The sequence below is a fragment of the Dufourea novaeangliae genome, unplaced genomic scaffold, assembly GCF_001272555.1.
Source record: "Dufourea novaeangliae isolate 0120121106 unplaced genomic scaffold, ASM127255v1 scaffold177, whole genome shotgun sequence".
Classification (NCBI taxonomy): Eukaryota; Metazoa; Arthropoda; class Insecta; order Hymenoptera; family Halictidae; genus Dufourea; species Dufourea novaeangliae.
The window spans coordinates 3,492,385-3,512,328 of NW_015374070.1; the positions used below are offsets into that span (position 1 = coordinate 3,492,385).

Below are 19,944 nucleotides of genomic sequence, written 5' to 3' on the forward strand. Positions count from 1 at the left end.
TCGCGGATAGCCCTAAATAATACGCGGGAGCTGATGAGAGTGGAATCGTGCAAATGAAACATATGAACCGCACGCGATATATTCTCCACCCTCGTTGTCTGTGCTCGCGAACAATGTGCGCGCGCGCACGTTCGCTCGTAACTCCGTCTACCTTTTGTCTCTGCACAATTATCGGCGCAGTTCCCAGATATTATTTTCTGTTCACGCAACGAATCGACGAAAGTATTCCTGTCTCTCGACAGATTAGACAACGACGTCGATAATTCCCGCCTGGCAATTTGTGTACAATATCTGCGAGAGCTTGTCCGCCGACCACATCACTGGAAAAACAAATGCGTCGAGCGCGTTCAGGACACGTCGAATTCAATTTACGCGATCCATTGTCGCGGAACACATGTACGCGTGTCGGTGTACACGTGTGCGCATATACTGGATGCTCGAAAAGATTCAGAGACAATTTTTACACTATACTTAACTCCATTGACGATTTTATGCGTACCAGTATGTCAAATTGATTTATCTGCCAGTTTATCTTGGCACTACTGTTTGAAATATTCATTTTCTTTTCTCAGTTTTTCTAGGTTGCTTAGGATAAATAATGAATTGACTTGATTGGGTTAAAATTTTTTGAAACACGCCGATACCTACGTTCATTCGTCGGTGGATTAATGCGTAAAAAAGTTATCGTCAAGGGTTATGTCTTGATTTTTCCAACTTTCTTCCTAGGATTAATGTTTATAATGTTTTTTCATTTCTTGATAAGTGGTATGTATTCATTGCAACTTGCTTGTTTGTGATCATAACAATCAAATAGTGCAGGTAACCTCCGTGTAACAAAGAATTTTTCTAACACGATCGAGCAATCGAGGAAACCGTCCAATAACACGGTTTTCAAAAACACAATTTCACTCTGACATGGTAATAAAATTTTATAGAATAATACAGTTTCATACAAGGGTCACCTGTGAATAATACTTCATTCAACCTCTGTATTCACTGCAACGATGCCGTCTGAACCTTTTTGAGCACCCAGTATATAATCGTATACCGTGGCGAAATTTCGCAACTTGTAACGTTATTAACGCGGCCTCGATAAAGCTATGTTGTAGTTTCGCAAGCCGGCGCCTTCCGGCACATTTCCATGCATGGGAAATCAACTCTGACATCGAGCTAGGGGGACATTTAAAATCTAGTAGGATTCGAGCGCGCAAAACTGTTGGTCGAACGAACGGGCCATTAATTATGCTCTTCGTTCGAATCGTTCACGCCCGTAGCCGCGATATCGCGACACCCTCGTCCAGTCATAAATGCAACGCGTTGAAACAGTTTTGCATAAAATAACACCGAGGTCTCGGCTGTCTTTTGCCCCCGAGGGTTAACGTCCCCCATATCCCACGACAATGACGTACGATCCACCGAATGAACCTTCAATCGAAACTCCCTAGCTTTTATGTCCGCGAACGCGAATTACAGCTCTGTTTTTACACTGTTCAGGGCACGTAACTATTAAGTCTTTAAAGTTTCGGAACGTTTGCACGTGGCGTTAATTGACTTGGCTTCGAACGAAACGAGGCTCTATTATTACGTTCGGATTCACAGTACAGTTTGTCGGAGTCACGATAGCAATTCTGGAATTGTTTTGCAGCATAATGTAACGGAAGAGTACGGCAGTATATTGGACACGTAGGTTGTGATACACACATTGAAACCAGAGGGTGAAGCATCGTGGTGTAAGATGAGTGTTCGAAGGCTCCTTGGCACTGACAAGGAGAGGTCCTGACTTTTTAATGAGATTTAGCATAGTTATAGAGCATGGAATTCCGAAGTTAATGACATTTGTTTCAGTCGCTTATGGCCATTAGTTTATGAAATATTTAATGTTCAGTACCGAGGAGTCTTGAAGCACTCATCGATGTATATCTAAACACGATTTACCGAAAACAACGTTTACATTCTAAATTATACATATCCAATCACCTTCCACCAAAACGCAAGATTCGGCTGTAATACCGGAATCTTTCAAAACCGTACAAACACAATACGATGCATCGCAACGTAACAAACCACTGTTACCTAAAAAGAATCGCGGTCGTATACAAATTTGTCGGACATTCATAAGCACAAACTGCCCCGTTGTCGCATCAGGTCGGTAAAATTTATACCGCGACGCCGATGAAACCGTCGTTGGAGGCAACGATTACGTTTCCGCAAACTCCCCCGCCCCCCCCCCAATTCCACGTTCCTAAACGATCGTTCGCGTGTCTACTTTTATTTTTCTCCCTCCTCGTACGCTTTCACGTGTCCGTGGACGCTCGACGCGACGTTTTATGACAATGTCTCCACTCGAAGAATTGATAACGACCGCTTTATTATTCCGTGTCCGCTATTCACCGAGGCAAATCGCGGACTCTTGCGGCCGCGCATTGTCGGTTCTTGTCTAGGTGGGCCTGGGGACAGAGAGAAAGAAAGAGAGAGAAGGAGAGAGAGTCGTGAAAAGCCGGGACGGCATTCGAGAGGCGCTTTTATAAACGCCCGGGCGATGCTGGAAGCTTTTTAGGGCATTATCCCGCGTGAACACCTGTTACTGGCGTAACCTGGGCTAGCGTTGCAACGAAAATGAGAAGAAGAAAAAACGTCCAACCAAACCTGGATGTGGGTGTGGCGAAGTGGCGAGCCGGAGGAAAAACAGGGAATGATGGAATTCGTGGGCTAGGACCGTACCGCCCGTAGCCACAAGCTTATGGGATTGCCGCAGTCTTAACATATATTAATCCAAGGATTCCCGCGGAGAAAGAGGGCCTTCGATAAGCACGTAATTCACGGGGAAAGCAGATTACCAGGGGAATGCGAGTTTTTTCATTCTCACGGTAATTCCGCGTGTGTTGTCTTCCCCCTGGCTTTTACGAATTCACATTGGTCGTCCCTCGATGGGTCGTGGAAAAAAAGTACTATTCCCCTCTATGAAAATATCCAGCCTGGAAATATTCGAAAATTTTTACCATCGCAAAGAGGTTTCGTTTTTGTACTTTCGGATGAAAATATTTTTGATTTTGTGTTCGATGTATTAAAAACGCTCGACCGTGCGTAATTAGTTTTTTTATTAAATCCTCGTGGACTGTTGGGATCAATTTGAGTCGGAACCAATGTTTTGATTCTTAATTATATTCTGTATTATAAAAATTTAGAAATTAATTTAACACCAATAGCTGATGTGTAGTGTAATGTAACAATAGGCAGATATATTTTCTTAGCACTGCAATTAACAACTCGTGAAAATGATGGATTTTAAGTTTTTTGTTTCTTAATTACTGAAATTATGAAGGTGCTTTTGTAGGAATGTACGTTGACTTTTAGTTTATTACACATTTTATACTGTACTATATTATGCTATATTGCATTATATATAAAACGTATCAATATATATATATATATATATATCTTACTACTTATTACTTGTTACGCAAATGTTACTATACACAAATCTTATTACTTTCTACACACTTAGTTGTTTTACATTCTCATGTAAGAGAACATTGAAACGTACAAGCATCTCTTTAAGTAACTGTTGAATAAAAGAAAAATATTCTAAATATATTCATGGGGTTCTTCAGAGCCCACCTCACCAGTTAAAGGGTAATTCAGGCCCAATTTGATTCAATAAATAAAGCAATAGTTTACTGAACAGTGCACGAGGGTCAAAGCAATCTATTCTTCGTAAATGAGATAATAAGTTATAATACAGTTACCCTGGGTGTATAAATGTTGAATGAACTTCGCAATACCTTCGTTCGCATAAATATTAACGCGTGAACTCCCAAGCCCCATTTTCCGCGATCGTTCCCTTGGTACCTATAGCAGGATTTACAATTACTGTTCTCCAAGAACAGTATAATATTTATTGACTCGGGTTAGACGCTGGTGGAAGTCATTCCGAGGTTCAATTTTGACTTACAACTCCCGATTGGATAAACCTATATCCACTATTATTACCCTAAAAATTGCATCGTCAGAACCCTGTGCATAATAATTCATAATTTCTGCATTAATAAGGAAGAAACGTAACGTTCGCCTAAAACATGATTCATACTTCAGGATTCAATTTTCCAACGGCCACGAAACGACATAGGTACACCGACTAATTAACAATTAATCTTAAACAAGCGATCGACCGGCGAGAAAACCGCTTGGCAAGCATCCCTTATTCATTAATTAAAGTTTCCATAATCGTTGGGCCAGCGATTTTCAAGCTTTCATTGCGCTGATTAATTGCTACCCCAGTCCGGTGTATATGTACTCAGTCCCCTATCGCGATCTACCGATACAAACCAGGCGGATTTTGTCATTCTGGATCATCAAACGCCGTAATGACGCAGAGACTTTCCAGTGAAGCCCGCGAAAAGACCGTGGCATAAGAGGGATGCGTCGATTGCGAATACAGATTGAACCGGGGCCAGGCTCGCTCGCGATATGCAACTTGGCTTCTCAATTTCTTCGACGCGCGCTTTCACGCATGGAATGGAATCCAATCGGTGGCCCACATTTCCGGCCGATGCTCCGCGTCACGACGAGATTTATAGACGAGGAATCTCTATAATATCCTAACGTCACATCGCGCGGCCCTTCCTCCCTCGCTCTCTATTTCGCAGGAATTCGACCGACCCTAGGCACCAGGCAGACGTTGACAAAGGAGGCGAAAAATAATTCATTTTAATATAAAACATTCTCCGAAAAATATGGAATGTGCCAGTGTAGCGAGATCATTTATTATTTAGCATGAAATACCATTTAGGATTGAATGGGGTAATGGCGGTGAGTACTATTATTACAAACGAAATGCCTAAGGTGTGCAATTATTGCTGTTTACGTTCCGTAATACTCTTAACTGCACACCTAATCGGCCTTGCTGAGTTGTTCCTATGTATTCGTGAATTAACAAGAATTTTTGGTTTTTAGTAGTTTTTACATGACACCGATGCTATACTTTGCTTGTATAATGCAATTTAAGTTAATTTTAACATAATCGATGAAATAATTACTTAAATACGTTTGGCCTATGAGCTCATTTAGAATGCAGTGGATAAGGACTCAACCAATGACTATATGAAGCTCATTAAAAAATCAGCGTTACACCTGAAGATCTGTCCACATCATTACCGAAGAGCCTTCGAACACTCATAGAATAATTTGCTGTATCGGTCAAAAGTACTTTTTGTTTAATTGCTAATTTTACCCAAGAAATTAAGCCCAAGTGATTATTTTATTATCCAGTTAATAGTTTCAGTTTGTAAACAGTAACTCGCAATAAATATTCGACCTCATATTTTAATTTCATTCTAATTATTGCTTAAGTAACCGTATCACCCTACTCGCAATGAATTTGCGACGAGATACATTCCCACATCCAAAATAAAAACATTTTCAAATAATATTCAAATTGTCTTTTTTTCTCAGCGCTCAAAGTATTAGGATAGTTTCGGAATTTAATCGCAAATGTTGAACCAAAGAGCTCGAAATCGTCTCTGAAATTCCTGGAAAATGAATGTCGGACGTCCATCCCAAAGCCTCGTGCCGGTTCTCGGCGGCGCCGCCGGGAGGGGGCGGCTGATACGATATTCTCGCGGAGGACGATATATTATGCGCGATAACGCTAGTGCGGAAACAGGGGAAAGAGGTGACCCGTAACTTAGTTGAACTATCGCTGATTCCGAGATATTTGCTCGGGATTACCTCTTCGTTTAACTTCCGTGTGCTCTGGGGGATGGTTCGCCGCAGGAGAACCAGGGGACGTGCATATGTGTGTATATGTACATGAGGAGTGAACAGAGAGATCGTGGGAGAAGCAGAGAACGATGGAAGGAGAATGATATGTCGTACGCCGTGCGAGAAGACAGAGAGGAGATATGTAAACGCAATCTTCCTGGCTATGACATCGTCCTATGGAAACGCTCGAACGAGTCAAACCCGAACGTCCTGGGCGGAAGGAAATAGGCAAGGGAAGAAGTTCGAAGCCGGTGGAGATGAGAATTGGGAAGTAACGCGCGAAACTTCAACGCGAACTCTATCCACGTGTACGGTTGCGGGTAAACGTGGAAAGTGCAGTTTTCAACGTGTGGGATGTGCAGGTCGTATCACAGGGGAAGTCATGGGTAACTATTGCCCCCGTCTATTCTCCAGTCAGGTATCTTTCCCTCTCTCACACGCTACGGGGGTGGCTGCGACATGACCGGAACTCGAATGTCGTCCCAGATCCCCGCGATGCCAGGAATTTACGATCATTAGAGTCTAGTCGAATGCTTGGGGAGCATCCCCTCCCGTACGGTAACAAGAACACGGGGAAGATGGCTGGTCGCGATTAACGAAGGACCCCGGGGTAAGGTTAGTTTTACCGTCTAGGTATCGCTGCACGGTACGTCGGGCAATTTGTTGGTGGAACAGAGTTGACGTGACGAACCTGGAGAAGCAACTGGAATCTCGGAGATTTGATAAACCTGGAGAGAAAGAGCCCAGTGTATTCTAACCTCTGACCTCTGGTTCCTGACGAGTCAGATCGCGAAGGTTACCCCCTAGGGGGAATGAGGGCGTAGTAATAAAGAAAAAAGGATCCAATTCTTGACGATGATAGTTGGGAAATTCAATTACATTAAAAAATATATCTTCGTCGTTCACCTCGCGCACCACTAACTCTATCTTTCTTTATTTTCCTCTCCAGGGACGTACCTGACCGGAACTCAAACAACTGCTCCCACTCTACCGGTATGACATGTGCTTGTTAACAGATACTCCCGGGATAAGGTACCACTTGCGCGTCGGCTTTAGTTGCTACATTACGGCTTCTGGCGCGTCGGGGCTGTTCAAGAGAAAGAAAATTAGAGCCAGTGATAGAACGAACAAGGCTTGTAGTTTAAGGGCTGAAAGTAAGCGGTAATCGTCGGTGGCCCGAGACCACGCGGCGATACAGGTCGAACAACAACAGCGAACGACTGGTGACATTTCATACTGGCAATCTGGTAGGTAGGGTAACACGTGAAACGTTGCAACGCTCGACTTTCTTTTACATTTTCGTCCCGAATGGTTCGCGATTACTCCCGGTCGGGGGATTAAATTAATGCACGGGAACCCACGGTGGCAAAAATCTGTTTCGAGCAACCGGTTCTCTCGTTAATGCGATACGTCTGTCTCTCGCGAAGGAAACTGGATCAGCGATGGGAGGAGCGGTTGATCGCCCAAGATCGTCTTGAAATTAAAACGTCTCGGCGAACCGTGATAAACAGGCAACCAAGGGTAAATTGTAACGTGAACACTTTCTGCATGGCGCCTCTGTATATATATGTCTATTGTACACACGGACCGAAAGAATTCGTCGAGAATACGAGGCCGAGAGCCGGCGGGCGTGCCGGTGAAAGTTTAAATTAACTTGCAATATCTGGTGGCTGTTAACTGCGCCAACTCCGATTCGCAAGCATAGCCGCAGACATAATAGTTGCATTATCGCTGCCAACGGGTATTTCCTAGCTGGCATTTAGGGTCGAGATGATCGGACAGTTTAAACGTTCAGCCAACACTTAATCGATCGGGCTGCGGTAGTTATCAAAACGATAGATATCCGCGACCGGTGAAGGCAAAATCAAACCACAAACTTTGCCCGACAGTTCCTGAAACTTCGATACCGTTTCAGGAATAATAATAGAGAAGAACCAATTCTTTCTATTTTTATTCAACGGTCTTTGACCATTAGACGTTTTTATTTCATCTTGCAGCCTGCGCGATCGATAAATGATTTCCATATGGCCAGACCCTATCTCTTTCGAACAGCCACGGCCCGGAAACGTTTTTTCCTTCCTCGATGAATTCTTTCTTTCATCCTCGCGCCGCGCACGTGGCGATCATCTGGACGCTGCCGTTTTTATTTTACTCTTGCGGCTCGGTTACTCGATACCGATAGAACCGATAAAAAGAAGATTCGAAGTTAAACGCCATGCGGTATCGACCGACTCATACGATTATCAGATCGAAGTTTTATCGAAGAAAAAAAAATTGCTTCTTCATTAAATTAAATTCACGCGATTTCACCAGTAATACCCGATGGAATGAAAATTTCTTTTTCGTTCGATAAGGAATTCCGCCGACACGAAAGAAACGGAACGAAATTGCTTTCGGCCGTTCGATTACTGACCCCCCTCTGATGGATCATAAATCATAATCGCATTCCGCGCACGGAACCTAGGTAAACCTCGTTACGAACTATAAACTTCCGTGTGTGACTTTGAAGTGATGCCGCGATGGTGGGTGTGTGTACATATACGTTCCGGGCCGCGCAAGTGAAATCGTTCGCGGGGATCAGTTTTATTAATGGTGGTCAGCGATCGCGATCGGTAAGACTATGACAACCCCGTCAGCTTTCGAAAGATTAATGTCGCCCTCTGTTCATTGCGTGAGACGTTACCACACACCACCGTCAGTTTTCTCCCGTTACCTCCTTTCGCCGTTGTTGCTGTTCTTTTTTTTTCTCTCTGTTTCGCAGTCTCCAAAGTGGCCGACACGGCGAAACCGGGTCGCGCGCCCTCCCCGGGTCGACCCAGCCACGTTTTTGCATATAAAACCGCAATTAATGATAATGGAAATTGTTTCCTCGGCAGAGCCATAACGCATAATCGTTATAAGCCCGCCTTAATCTGGCCATTCGGTGTTTCAATAAAGAACATGCACAGCCACGGGGGACTTTGCGTCCGCATTCAATATTCGTCCCCGTCCCCACGGCAAAGAAAATCCCGCTGTGGGATCAAACGATTACCCGGTAATTTCCATGCCGATGACGAGAAACAACGGTGTCGAGAGTTTTCGTTCGTATCGCACGATTTCTGTCAACCGGAAAGTATCTTCCACTATTCGGTTGTTAGAGAATAAATGTCTTGGAAATTGTTTGGATTAAAAATCTTCATTTCGAGAGAAGTTCATCCGATTTTAAACACTACATTTATTATGCAAGAACCTCATATTTACTAAAAGAAACTGCTATATGCTCGTGATTCGTCGATAAAAATCGAGTTCATAAACCTTAGTTTCTGAAAATATTAAAAGAAAATCTCTCCACAGATTCTGTACGTAAATCGCGATCTTGTCCATGGTGTGTACGTATCAGAGTTGGGCAGAATTTTATTCGAATAATACACAGTGAAAAGCAGCAGTATCTAAGGGTGTCGTCTTGAGTCTTAAACAGTTAATGAGATTAAATAATTGTTCGAGAAATGTCGATTCATTCATAAAGAAGTATTATCTTAATATAAAAATTGAAATTTCAACATTTAAACAATTACAAATGACAAAATACTTTTTTATCTTTTATTCGTTATTCGAAACTTTTTATCTAGATAATGAGTTTGCCCATCTCTGGTATATACACAAAAAGGTGTCGCGTGATGAACAAAGCCACCAGGTTGAATGGCAAATGGAGAATGTGCAAGAGCTTTCAGTAACGGACCAATCGATACAGGACTGATTTGCAAAATGCGTGCGACGGACTACCGTTAAGAACGCGGCTTAAAATTGCATGACCAGCTCTTTCTCCATCGAACGTCCCTTTCCGGCGCGGCAGCCGCCCCCCCCCTTCCACCCCTTCACCCACCCCCTGAATACGATCGCTTCCGCTTTACATTAGCTTATTTTGTATGCAGCTAATTTACATGTCTAACGGCCACGATAAAATTGGTTAACGCTGTTGCGAGCTTGTGAGCGAACGCCACCTAATTTAAGCTTCGGTGTAAGCAGTTAAGCTCCGTGGCCGATTTTGTAATACACGGTGGTACGATTTAATAGCGTCGAGTTTGTTCCCGTGTATATAAACCAGTGCGACTGGGGATGACTGGAAGCTTCGACGACCACTACTTTTAATCCAACTTTACAACCAGTCGGATTGTTATTCGCTTGTCCCGATTCGTAAAATCGTTAATTGATTTCGCGGGTTGCAAGAAGTCGCTTCCGCCGCTAAGCGTATGTAAACAATGGAATAAAAAATAGAAAAATAGCACGAGAGAATCACGACGGAGACGTAAAAAAATATACAGTATGAAAAAAATAATTAAAGGAGAGAAAAATTCAGTACTCTGCGATTTGAAAAATCTGTGATTTTTTATTTCGACGAATTACAAACATCCATCGATACGGCTCGCCGGTGGAAATGTTTGGGTTCCTTTTGGTAAATATCCATACCTCTCTTGCTTTTTAATTTTCAGTGTTTCCCATCCATTCGAATCGCACATGCGTATCTGTCGTGCAGACATATTTTGGACGTGATCCTTATAATATGTCCGCCCGCATATTGATCTACCGCAGTACAGAGCTATATCTATATATGCATAAAGCTTTTCTCTCGATTCGTCCTTCCCGAGCTAACGAGGTTTCCACATCGACCCACTTTCTTTTGTAAAACGAAATTAGTGTGGAACAGTAAAAAGTAATTTCGGCCGGTTGTTGTTGTTCCTTTGCCGACCATGAGTAGTACCTGCGTGTCGGCGTTTTCGCATTATACACGGTAATGCCGTTTATCGGGCCGGCGAGAGTGCCGTGGAACGAGTCCTTTTTTGGAAATGTAACATCGACATCGCGATTATTCCGAAGTCCGCGTATTGTAAATTCGAAAACGGAAGGTATGGAATCCCGTACATGGTCAGTTGTAACAGATTCATCTGACATTAAGTGAAAATATCACTAAAACTCGTGAAGAACATAAATAAACACTTTTTCGAATCTCCAATGGAAAGAAGAAGCTATATCAGCTGTTTCCTGCAGGTTGATTTCAAGCAGAACGATTGAACACTGAATTACATCTCCCTGCTATTTCCTACGGAACTACAATTTCAACTTTAATTCAGACCGGGCACTTTCTTAATGGGGTCACATAATAAACTTTAATTTTCAAAGGCTCTCGGAATTTCTTTCAGGGAATTTTACACGAGTTCGCTCTCACCCTCCAGATGCCATTCTTCAGGCGGCGTGGTGAATAAAATTACGAGTCGCCGTCACATTTATAAAGACTAATATGTAGCCGCGATCTCCAGTCGACGTCCACGAGAGAAGAGATTTCCAGGTGCTCGAACCCGATAAAAAATTATTCGGGGACTCTCCCTGGTACCTTGGCCGTTTTTTCCGCACCATTTTACTTTCATCATTTCACCAGAGGGGGAAGAAGTTATGGCCCTCCCTCCCGCAATGCTTATCCAATTTAGCCCGAAGCGTACCGTCGATAACTTTTGCGCTCGCGAAGGAAAGAAGCTTTCCGTAACGAAACCTCCGAAGGAAGTTTCTTCCAGCAGCCAGGGCCAGTAACGTGTCCAACAGCTTAATCTTCGACTAATCTGCCCCCCCAGTTTAATGGCCAAGTCCTCATACAATCACAAACTGAATGTTTACAGGGTAATACGTAAACAAAATTACACTTTTCGTCGGTCAACCGTCTGAGAATGTTTACCATCCTGAAACTTGGCCGTCGATCCGAAAGCAATTGTTTCCGAGGGAGCGAATTTGTTGGGAATATTCGGTCGAGGAGTAGTTAATGCTGGAATTTTGGGATACAATACTATACACTTTTTCTATTTCAATCGAAATGGCACGCGTTACATACGTTTAACTTTCATTTGGATATGGAAGCATGTGTAGACAGTGATCAACAAGACGTATTTCCGATAACACCCATTCATATTCTCCGAATGGAACGCTGAACTCGGAACAAAAAGGAGCTAACCATTTTAATCTTGAGAACACGGACACAAATTCCATCTGACCGCGTTAATCATCTCCGGTAAAAGCAAAATGTTGTAATCAGCGATTTACTGGCGACACTTTTATTTGTACCAGGCGGTTCTTCCCGCTGAATAATACACGAGGTAAATTACCCGGCCCCGATAGGGTCCATTTCATCGCTAAACGATTTCATTAAAACTAAAATAGTTCGATAATTTAATTTCACCGTTCCGCCGTAATTATTCCAATTTCTCTCTCCGGGCAGCCAATATCCACAGCTTCCCTTGAATTTTCTCTGTTCCTCCCCGGGTTGTAGCCATTCTCCCCGACGCTAACATCCCGAATATGGACTGCATTACCGAGTCAGGAATGTCTTCGGGGCAGGGAATTCGATTCCTAGATTGGAAACATTCGAAGACAAGGGATAGGGGGAGGGACCAAGGAAAAGGGGCCAATTTTCGCGGTCGGTTTTCTCGAATCGCGCCACTTTCCGAAACTTCTCTCGATTTCTTATCGCGTCGTTTCAATGGTGCAACATTACGGACCGAAAATGAAAGGGAGGCCGAACTGATTGGAAAGCATCGCGATCCGATTGATCGTGGCTCCGTCCGACGCGGGAGAATCGCGTCACCGCGACCGCGTCGATAAAAGGCGTCGGGGAATCCCGGGGTGTCTGGCGGACCCCCGGATTCTTCTACGTAAATGTCAGTTCGCAAGTTTTTGGCCGATTGGAAAACTTGGGAGGTGGAGGGGATGGGAGGATGGTGGAACTTCCTCCGAACTGTCATTAGTTACCGAAGTGTTGCCGGGCCCTGGGTAGCGGTAGGCTGTCCGGTTTCATTCAATCCCGCCCGTCCGGCTCCCTTCAACAAACATGTTGACAACGGCTAGATTGCCGGCCGCGAAAAACGAAGGGGGCGAACAGGCATCCTCTTAATTGGAAGTTACTCGCCCCCTTCCAGCCCCTGTGATGTTTGTCTCTGTTTTCCGATTGCTTCGGAGAGAGAACTGGCGGAAAAGCGGTTGCTTTTGTTGCGCGTTCGGTTAGATTGATGTTTCCCTAATGTCTGTCGAGGGAACGTCGATCGAGGAAGAAAAGCTCCCCAGGCAAGTAGAAAAAAAAAATGATTGTGGCCCATAGGGCAATCGGTCCGATTGAATTGTTCGGTAAACCGAGACAACTTAACGTGTCTCAACCCTTTATCGATCAACATCAGTACGAACTTCTTAATCTGTTTCATTTTCACTATATTTTACCGTGGATATGGCTGAGTGGTATGTTTGGAACAGAAGGTTACGTATTCGGAGGGCAAACGACTACAAAAGTAGGTACTAAAAGTAATCAAACGAATGGACCAATCTTTTCGAAGGCACGCACCGAAAAATCGAGGAAACTCTGTGAATCGTTCCGATCCGCGTGATAGTCTCTAAATGACCGATCGACGCAACCATTTAACCGAGGCCAATGTGACAGAGAAAATTGAATTCCCGACAATTATTGTCTCCAAACGTATGTAATCTGGTGCCCGTGGAATCTCCTTCCACGTTGATTCGATTTCCCGTCGCTCCGGATAGTAGCTTCCAGCGAAATCCCCCTGGCGCCCTCTGCTACGGCGCTACGAGTATACGGATCCACCCAATAAGATCGTCAGCGCACCTGGCGACTCTCCCGTTGCTCTTCCACCGCCTCCCGCCCCCCTTTCCACGGCCGATCCCTCTCTCCTCGTCACTCCCAAAGGCATCGGTCAAATTCGATTTTCCTTTTACACCGAACTGAATCATTCGGAATAGCGATCAGTTCTAGTGCCGAGGGAGGGACCTTATTCAGGAAGTTCGCGTTGGCTACTAAAGGGCCGGCCAGTCAGCCAGCCAGCGAGCCGGCCAGGGGGGAAGTGAAGTGGTAAACTAGATACGGCTGCAGATAGGAAGGGAATAGAAGCAGAACCGGGTCAGCTAGCCAATCCCCTCTGCAAGGCACACCAATCTCCCTACCGGTAACATTCACGTGCACATCCTCGAGCTCCCGCGTATACCCATCCCTCTAGCTACCTTTGCTACCCTTCCGCGTCCCTCCCACGTTCCCCGCATCCCACCCTCTGTTTCTCTGCATTTTCCCTCCTCAATTTCTCAGTTTTCCATTCGCTTTCCCGAATATGTACATACGTACGGAATCGCACCTATCCTACCAAGTACCCTACCCGCCTCCAACGATTCTCCTTCCTTCCTCCGCGCCTGTAATTGCACTCTGGAGGATTCCACGTGGAAAAGAGACGGCTCGAACGGCAACGGCCCACGGAAAAACCGGACCACGAATCTTGCAAAGTGGAAACTCCCGGTGACGTCGATTCCGTTGCCAGCACCGCCCCCCGGATTGCATAATACTCGGCCACAAAGTCCTCTGCCCGGGCTTGTTCCGCGGATTCAAAGGGGAATCCGTGGTTCTGCTGCGTTACCACGGAACTTTTGCGGTTTCCATCGTCGACGTCCGACAGAGGAAAGAGACCGAGAGTTCGCCACCGGTGACGGCTGACTTCCAGTATCCCGACTGCGACCCCACGTCGCGGACCGCGTTCGCGTATGGAGAAATTTATCGGATGCAAAGGATGGACGGATGTTTGCGTTGCCCGCGCGAACCGTGAACAAACGCAAGGATTGGGGCAATGCTCGATCCTCACGGTTGCTGAATATTTCTTCGTGCCCGATAGAGTCAGCAGGGGAGCAATTCGTCGAGACTATGCTGTATCTGTGTATACTATCCGACTGGAAGAAAAGGTAACAGGCTAGAATTACATGCCTTGGAGTCTGCCAAAAGGCAGAACGGTTCAAACAACCGAGGATTTTCGAGGCTTTTCAGCCGTTCGTGATATTATTAGCAGTAGCTTTATGACAATTGGCTAGTTTCGCGAATAACTTTCACCAGTGGCCCTCTGTTTCTGCCAAGAATTAACAGAATATGGATTCTGAAATGTATGTTAGAAAATTGCATAACATTGAATATCTGAAAAGTATCAGTCAGCGCTTACGTGACATCAGTGCTAACAATTGGCACTCTGGCATGGCGTAACTGTGGCGTCATTGATCGTCATAGCGTAATAACAAATATAAGTGCTTTACACAAGAAGAACAGGTAAGTATCGAATTAGAAACCACTGCTAAAATCTACCGTAGCCGTGTACACGTCCTGTTAACACTTCTCGGACAATTATCCCTAGACAGCAATTGGGACAATTATCCGTGCGGTACCGTGTACGCCAAACTAATGCCCCAAAATAATTGAGGCGGTCTGGAAACGCAGGAAACGCCTTTGTGCCTCAAAGTACCCCGATGTTTGAAATTCTCTGACCGGCCTGCGTCTCGTGTGTGATTGCGTTCGACGCCAGCTAACGAAATAATTACTGGTTTCCATAACTCTGTCTTGTAATTTGCACCCAGACGGAGGTGGTTAATTATCAAAAATGTAGATTTCAATGCGTGCCGAGATGTCACGCGTATCCTCCACGTCCCCCGTTAACGAACTAATTACGAGCACACGAGAAACGTACACAAGCATGGGAGAACCAGCCTCACGCTCTCTGTCTCTCTCTCTCTCTCTCTCTCTCTCTCTGAATACGACCTCAAGACCCGTTCCTGGCGGTTGTGTGTCATTCGCGACGTAGTTCGAGCTTAATTTCACATACCGTTGATGAGACTGTCTGCATATTAAACCGAAGGAGGGACCGTGCGCGATATTAAGATGCAATCGAAGCCCTTTAGACTCCTCCCCATCCTGGTAAGCCGGTTACCGACGGAGCATCGCTTAATTTGATGTTCATTCGATTAATTCGATTGCGATTGTCGGTAAAAATAACAATGATTCAAAGCGGCCCGAGACCTGTATTGGGAATTTGCGATGGCGGTCGATATCGGAGTACACCGCCTCGTATACACGCGAACACCGTCTGTACACCGGTAATTTGACGCGAAATCGACGCCTGCTTTTCAAATTCGTTTTCGTTCCCCCACCACCGTGTTCATCTGGCTCGATCTTCGTCTCTTATCGGGTGAAACGTCGATTTATTGTCAGACTGTCGTGTACATCGAGGGAGGACGGAGAATTTGACGCCAGACCTTAAAATATCTTTCCCCGACAGCATCCACTAACGATGTATGACTCTCTTTTGATCGGTCATGTCATGATTATTATCCGGATTTGGCGCGAAAGATATGCAAGTGACGTGTATATCTTTCGACGTGCAATTTTTTTCTATGACTCTTTAGTCTGTAGACATTTTATGCCATTTATTCTGTTAATGGTAGAATCGATGACATACTGGATTTAAATTAGATCTCCTCGAAAGTGAAACTCCGTATACAGAATTCATTCAAAGTTCACTATCTACATACATGTCCACGGAGAATTATCTAGCGCTATTGTAACCCGCGGGAGCAAGCTGCTAAAGGCACCACGGTTTTCTTTTCAAAACAAGGGTGGCCCTCGCCATACATTCTGCGTCCCCGATCACCGATAACCTTGTAGGAACGTACGATGCACCGAGTCCGCAGAGGCTCCCATTTAAAGTATCTCGGGGCCCTACTCTACGGATTCAGCGGTTCCTTTCGCGAGGCATAATGCAGGATGGGGGGAGGTTGGGGTTTTGCCGTTCTGCCGGGGCGAACGTGACACGTAAAAATATCATGTAGGGTACCGATACATCACGCGATCAGATAAAGGAAAGGGGAGCTGACTTCGTCGTTTGTCGTCCCAGATAGAATCTCTCGGCCCCGCGGTGGCTCGCTTTATTTTTGCACCCAACTATTTTGATGACTCAACTGCTAGATGGACGTCCCCTCGACCCGCGAGGGACTACCATCCGCAACGGACATACAGTTTCTCTGTAACGGATTCCCCGAGATCAAGATCACCTGGGGTAGCTCCCCGACCGTCTTTCTTTTTTCTTCTAAATCGTGGTTAGCGGCTACGTGAAGGAGATCGGGCCTCGCGACAACGGAATTCTGAAATCTTCATCCGTATAATCCCGTCATTCCGGAGAATTAACGTGTTTTCGTTGTCGACGTACGTCGCGAAACTGGAGTTCGGTTACCTACTACGTGGTTGCTGCACGAGAGAACGTGTCGAGATTATAAAAGAAGATTATAGTGCTCATCAAATGCAATGGAATATAGTGTACAGGGTGTCCAAAAATGATTGGACAAGCCGTAACAGCTATATTTCTTATGCAAATACATATCGAAAAGTCTTTTACTGTTTTGTAATATGAAGCTCCATTGCCGAGATATTAGAAGTTGAACGAACTCCAATCAGCGGCTCCTGAGCGGTCGGCTACATGTACGCGAGACCCAGCTACCTGGCCTCTGCTTCTTGACAATGCGCGTACGTGTGGCCGACCGCTCAGTTGATGTTATACCTACAGTCTCCAGCAATGAGTATTGTTGTAGTAGTTAATTCAAACTTCCCTGAAGAAAGGAGTAATTGAGATTACTGACTGTATATCTGATCATATTGTAAACGTATGAAATAATGTTGGATATTATCGACGACCCGAGATTACCACGAGTAAATTTTTTGTCAAGAATTAACAAAATATGAAAAAATTACAATTGTAAAATCAATAACTTTGAATATCCAAAAAGTGCCAGTTGACACTCACGTGACGTCAGTGTCGGGTCATTGACCACTAATAGTTGGCACCTCACATACCGTCGTTCTAATATAAATGAATAAATAAGTTTCTTGGACAATCAGTAACTAAACGAACAATCAATTAATTCAGTCGATCGAACCAAAATTATTCCATCCAAGACTGATTGCCAATACTATGATTAATTTGCTTCTTTTGACACTATTGTATTAGCTGTTCACCATCAAAGAAGATCATGTAATTACCGCACAAACGAAGCAATCCTATTCCGGTATTTTCGTCCGCGTACCGTGTCGCCCCTGCCGAAATTCAATACGACAGTTTCGTCAACGTTTCTCTTCAACTTCGCCGACCAATATTTGCGCTGCACGCGTTGATTATTTACGCGTACACAGAACGGGAATATTCAACGTTCGCCCGACGCGACTCATCGCTACCGTTTCGGGTACGCGCCGCGGGACGTTAATATCGACGACTTCGGATGATATTGACACACGAAACAGTAACCCGTGTAATTATTCCCTAGACAAATTCAGTCCCAATCGCTGCCACGCATGCAATCCGGTGCCTATAAACTGCTAGAATTCACCGTAAGAAAAAATCTTAATTTCTCGTTTGGTCAGAAAATAAGCAACGGACGTGGATTGTAATTGTAATTGTTTTCAATGAACGGCAAATGGAAATTTCCGAAGATCTTCTGTTAAGCGGTCAAAGGCATTTCTAAACAATTACCAATCAAAACATTTAGCGACCCATAATAATAATTTCTTGTATCTTAATGAAATCTCGTGTATCGAAAATACCTGCCTGTTAGTTCTTTTCACGAAGGTATTCGGAAGCATTTCCAAGACGTAGAAAGCCTTAACTGCATATCAATGGTGCCATTATCGGAGAGCGACCAGCCCTTTCGAAGCTTAGCGGTGCAACGGGAGCGCGCTCGTGCTCCCGCTTCGCAGCCATAAATTGTAGGCTGGCCCGTTTCGAGCAAATCGCAATACTTCGCGTAATCTCTTTTCTTCCAGTTAAGCCCGTGCCGAGGCGCCTCCCAGCCTCCCCCTGGCGAACGAACGGCTATATCATGCGATCTACTTCTGAGTTAATTATCGATGAAATAAAGAACTGGGCCGCATGAGCGCGCGTTCTACAACCAGTACGAGAACCGCCCGTGCGATAACGAGCCGTCCGTTTCGAAACCGATAAAACGTTCAAGCCGATCGTCCCACACGTCGCCCGTGACGATCCGCTGGACCGTGGCACCCGTCTGATTAGCCGACCGTGAACAGTTGAATGCCTGGGCACTTTCGCTGGCATTCGAGCGCGAGTAACGCATACAAGTGCTGATTAATACGAGTTAATTGCAACGTAAAAATGAATTTCCTGTCTCTTTTATCGATCTTCGTGTTGCAATTAAGGGAAACTTTTTCTGTAGCTGCACCAACAGTCTGTTTTCTTTTTACTGAAAGTTAGAATTTAAGGCTATGAAACCAGAATGATCCGTAGCTATAGGAAACTCCAGTGTAATTAAAAAAATTCAGTAAAGTTACAGGGGAAAAAAAAAAAAGAGTATGATTAAGGGAAATGTTTTTAGCGATCGGGTTAATCAGTTTACGTCAGTACAGCTACAGTGTTCAATTTCCCAAAGAGCCCCGCGATAAATAATTCCACCCCACCGGGAGGCTGGCATCGCACGCTCGGCCGATCAATTTTTCTCGTAAATCCATCAAATGATCCCCGTGTAAAAGCACTTCGCGAGCGGGAAATTATCCATCGCGGCGGAAGGCCACATAAATCAAACCACCTACCGTGATCTTGAGGTCTCGTGGGTCGCACGTATCGTATCGCCTGAAGAAACGGAGAACCGTGTGCGTTTTGTTCTCGTAACCCAGTAGCAGAGTATAGTCTTGGCTCGAGTCCATCTCCGGGTCTTTGCTGGCGTCCTTCACGTGCCGGTCCTGGAAAAGGGCAATAACTTTCCGTTAAACTCCGCGCCAATCGACCAGTAAAAAACATTAGGATAATGTACGAGACGTCGCGGGACCAGTTTTCCCTCTTGGAGTCGAGTTTCCGTCGTTTTTCTGAAGGGACACAGAACATTCACCGATCGGGGCGGTATACAGACTTCGTATGTTTTAGGTTCCCGTAGAAAACCTATTATTAAATAGCGGGATACGACTGTTGTGTCATAATCATACAGAGAACTTGGAGGGAATAACAGTAATTTTACTTAAGAGGTGTTTTACCTTCAAAACTGTCGCATGAGACGCGTTACATAACCCTCTAATGGTAAGGTCCGGCTCGTATCAGACCAAAGTTATAACTTCTCTTGTGCTGTTCCCACTATATCTTGTATTATTTTTTTATTATCTTCGTTTTAAAATATTTCTTGATTATTTAGTAAACGTTTAATACTTATATGGTATATAACTCAATTATGAATCCTTATCACGTAAATAAACAAAAATATAAATTCAAAGAAGAGAACAAATACTTAGTGAATCAACAAATAACGATTTCTTGAAACAAGAAAATAAATAACGGAGTAACGGAGGTGACGTGACCTATGTACACA

General features: G+C 44.6%; 1 protein-coding gene across 1 annotated transcript in view; it reads right to left on the minus strand.

The window, feature by feature from the left end:
- LOC107190350 (MOXD1 homolog 2) overlaps positions 1-19,944 on the minus strand; it is a 196,327-nt gene that overhangs the window by 31,970 nt on the left and 144,413 nt on the right. Inside the window, exon 3 of the mRNA XM_015579144.1 lies at positions 19,178-19,327. Coding sequence (XP_015434630.1) covers positions 19,178-19,327 — 150 coding nt within the window. The remainder of the gene's footprint in view (positions 1-19,177; positions 19,328-19,944) is intronic.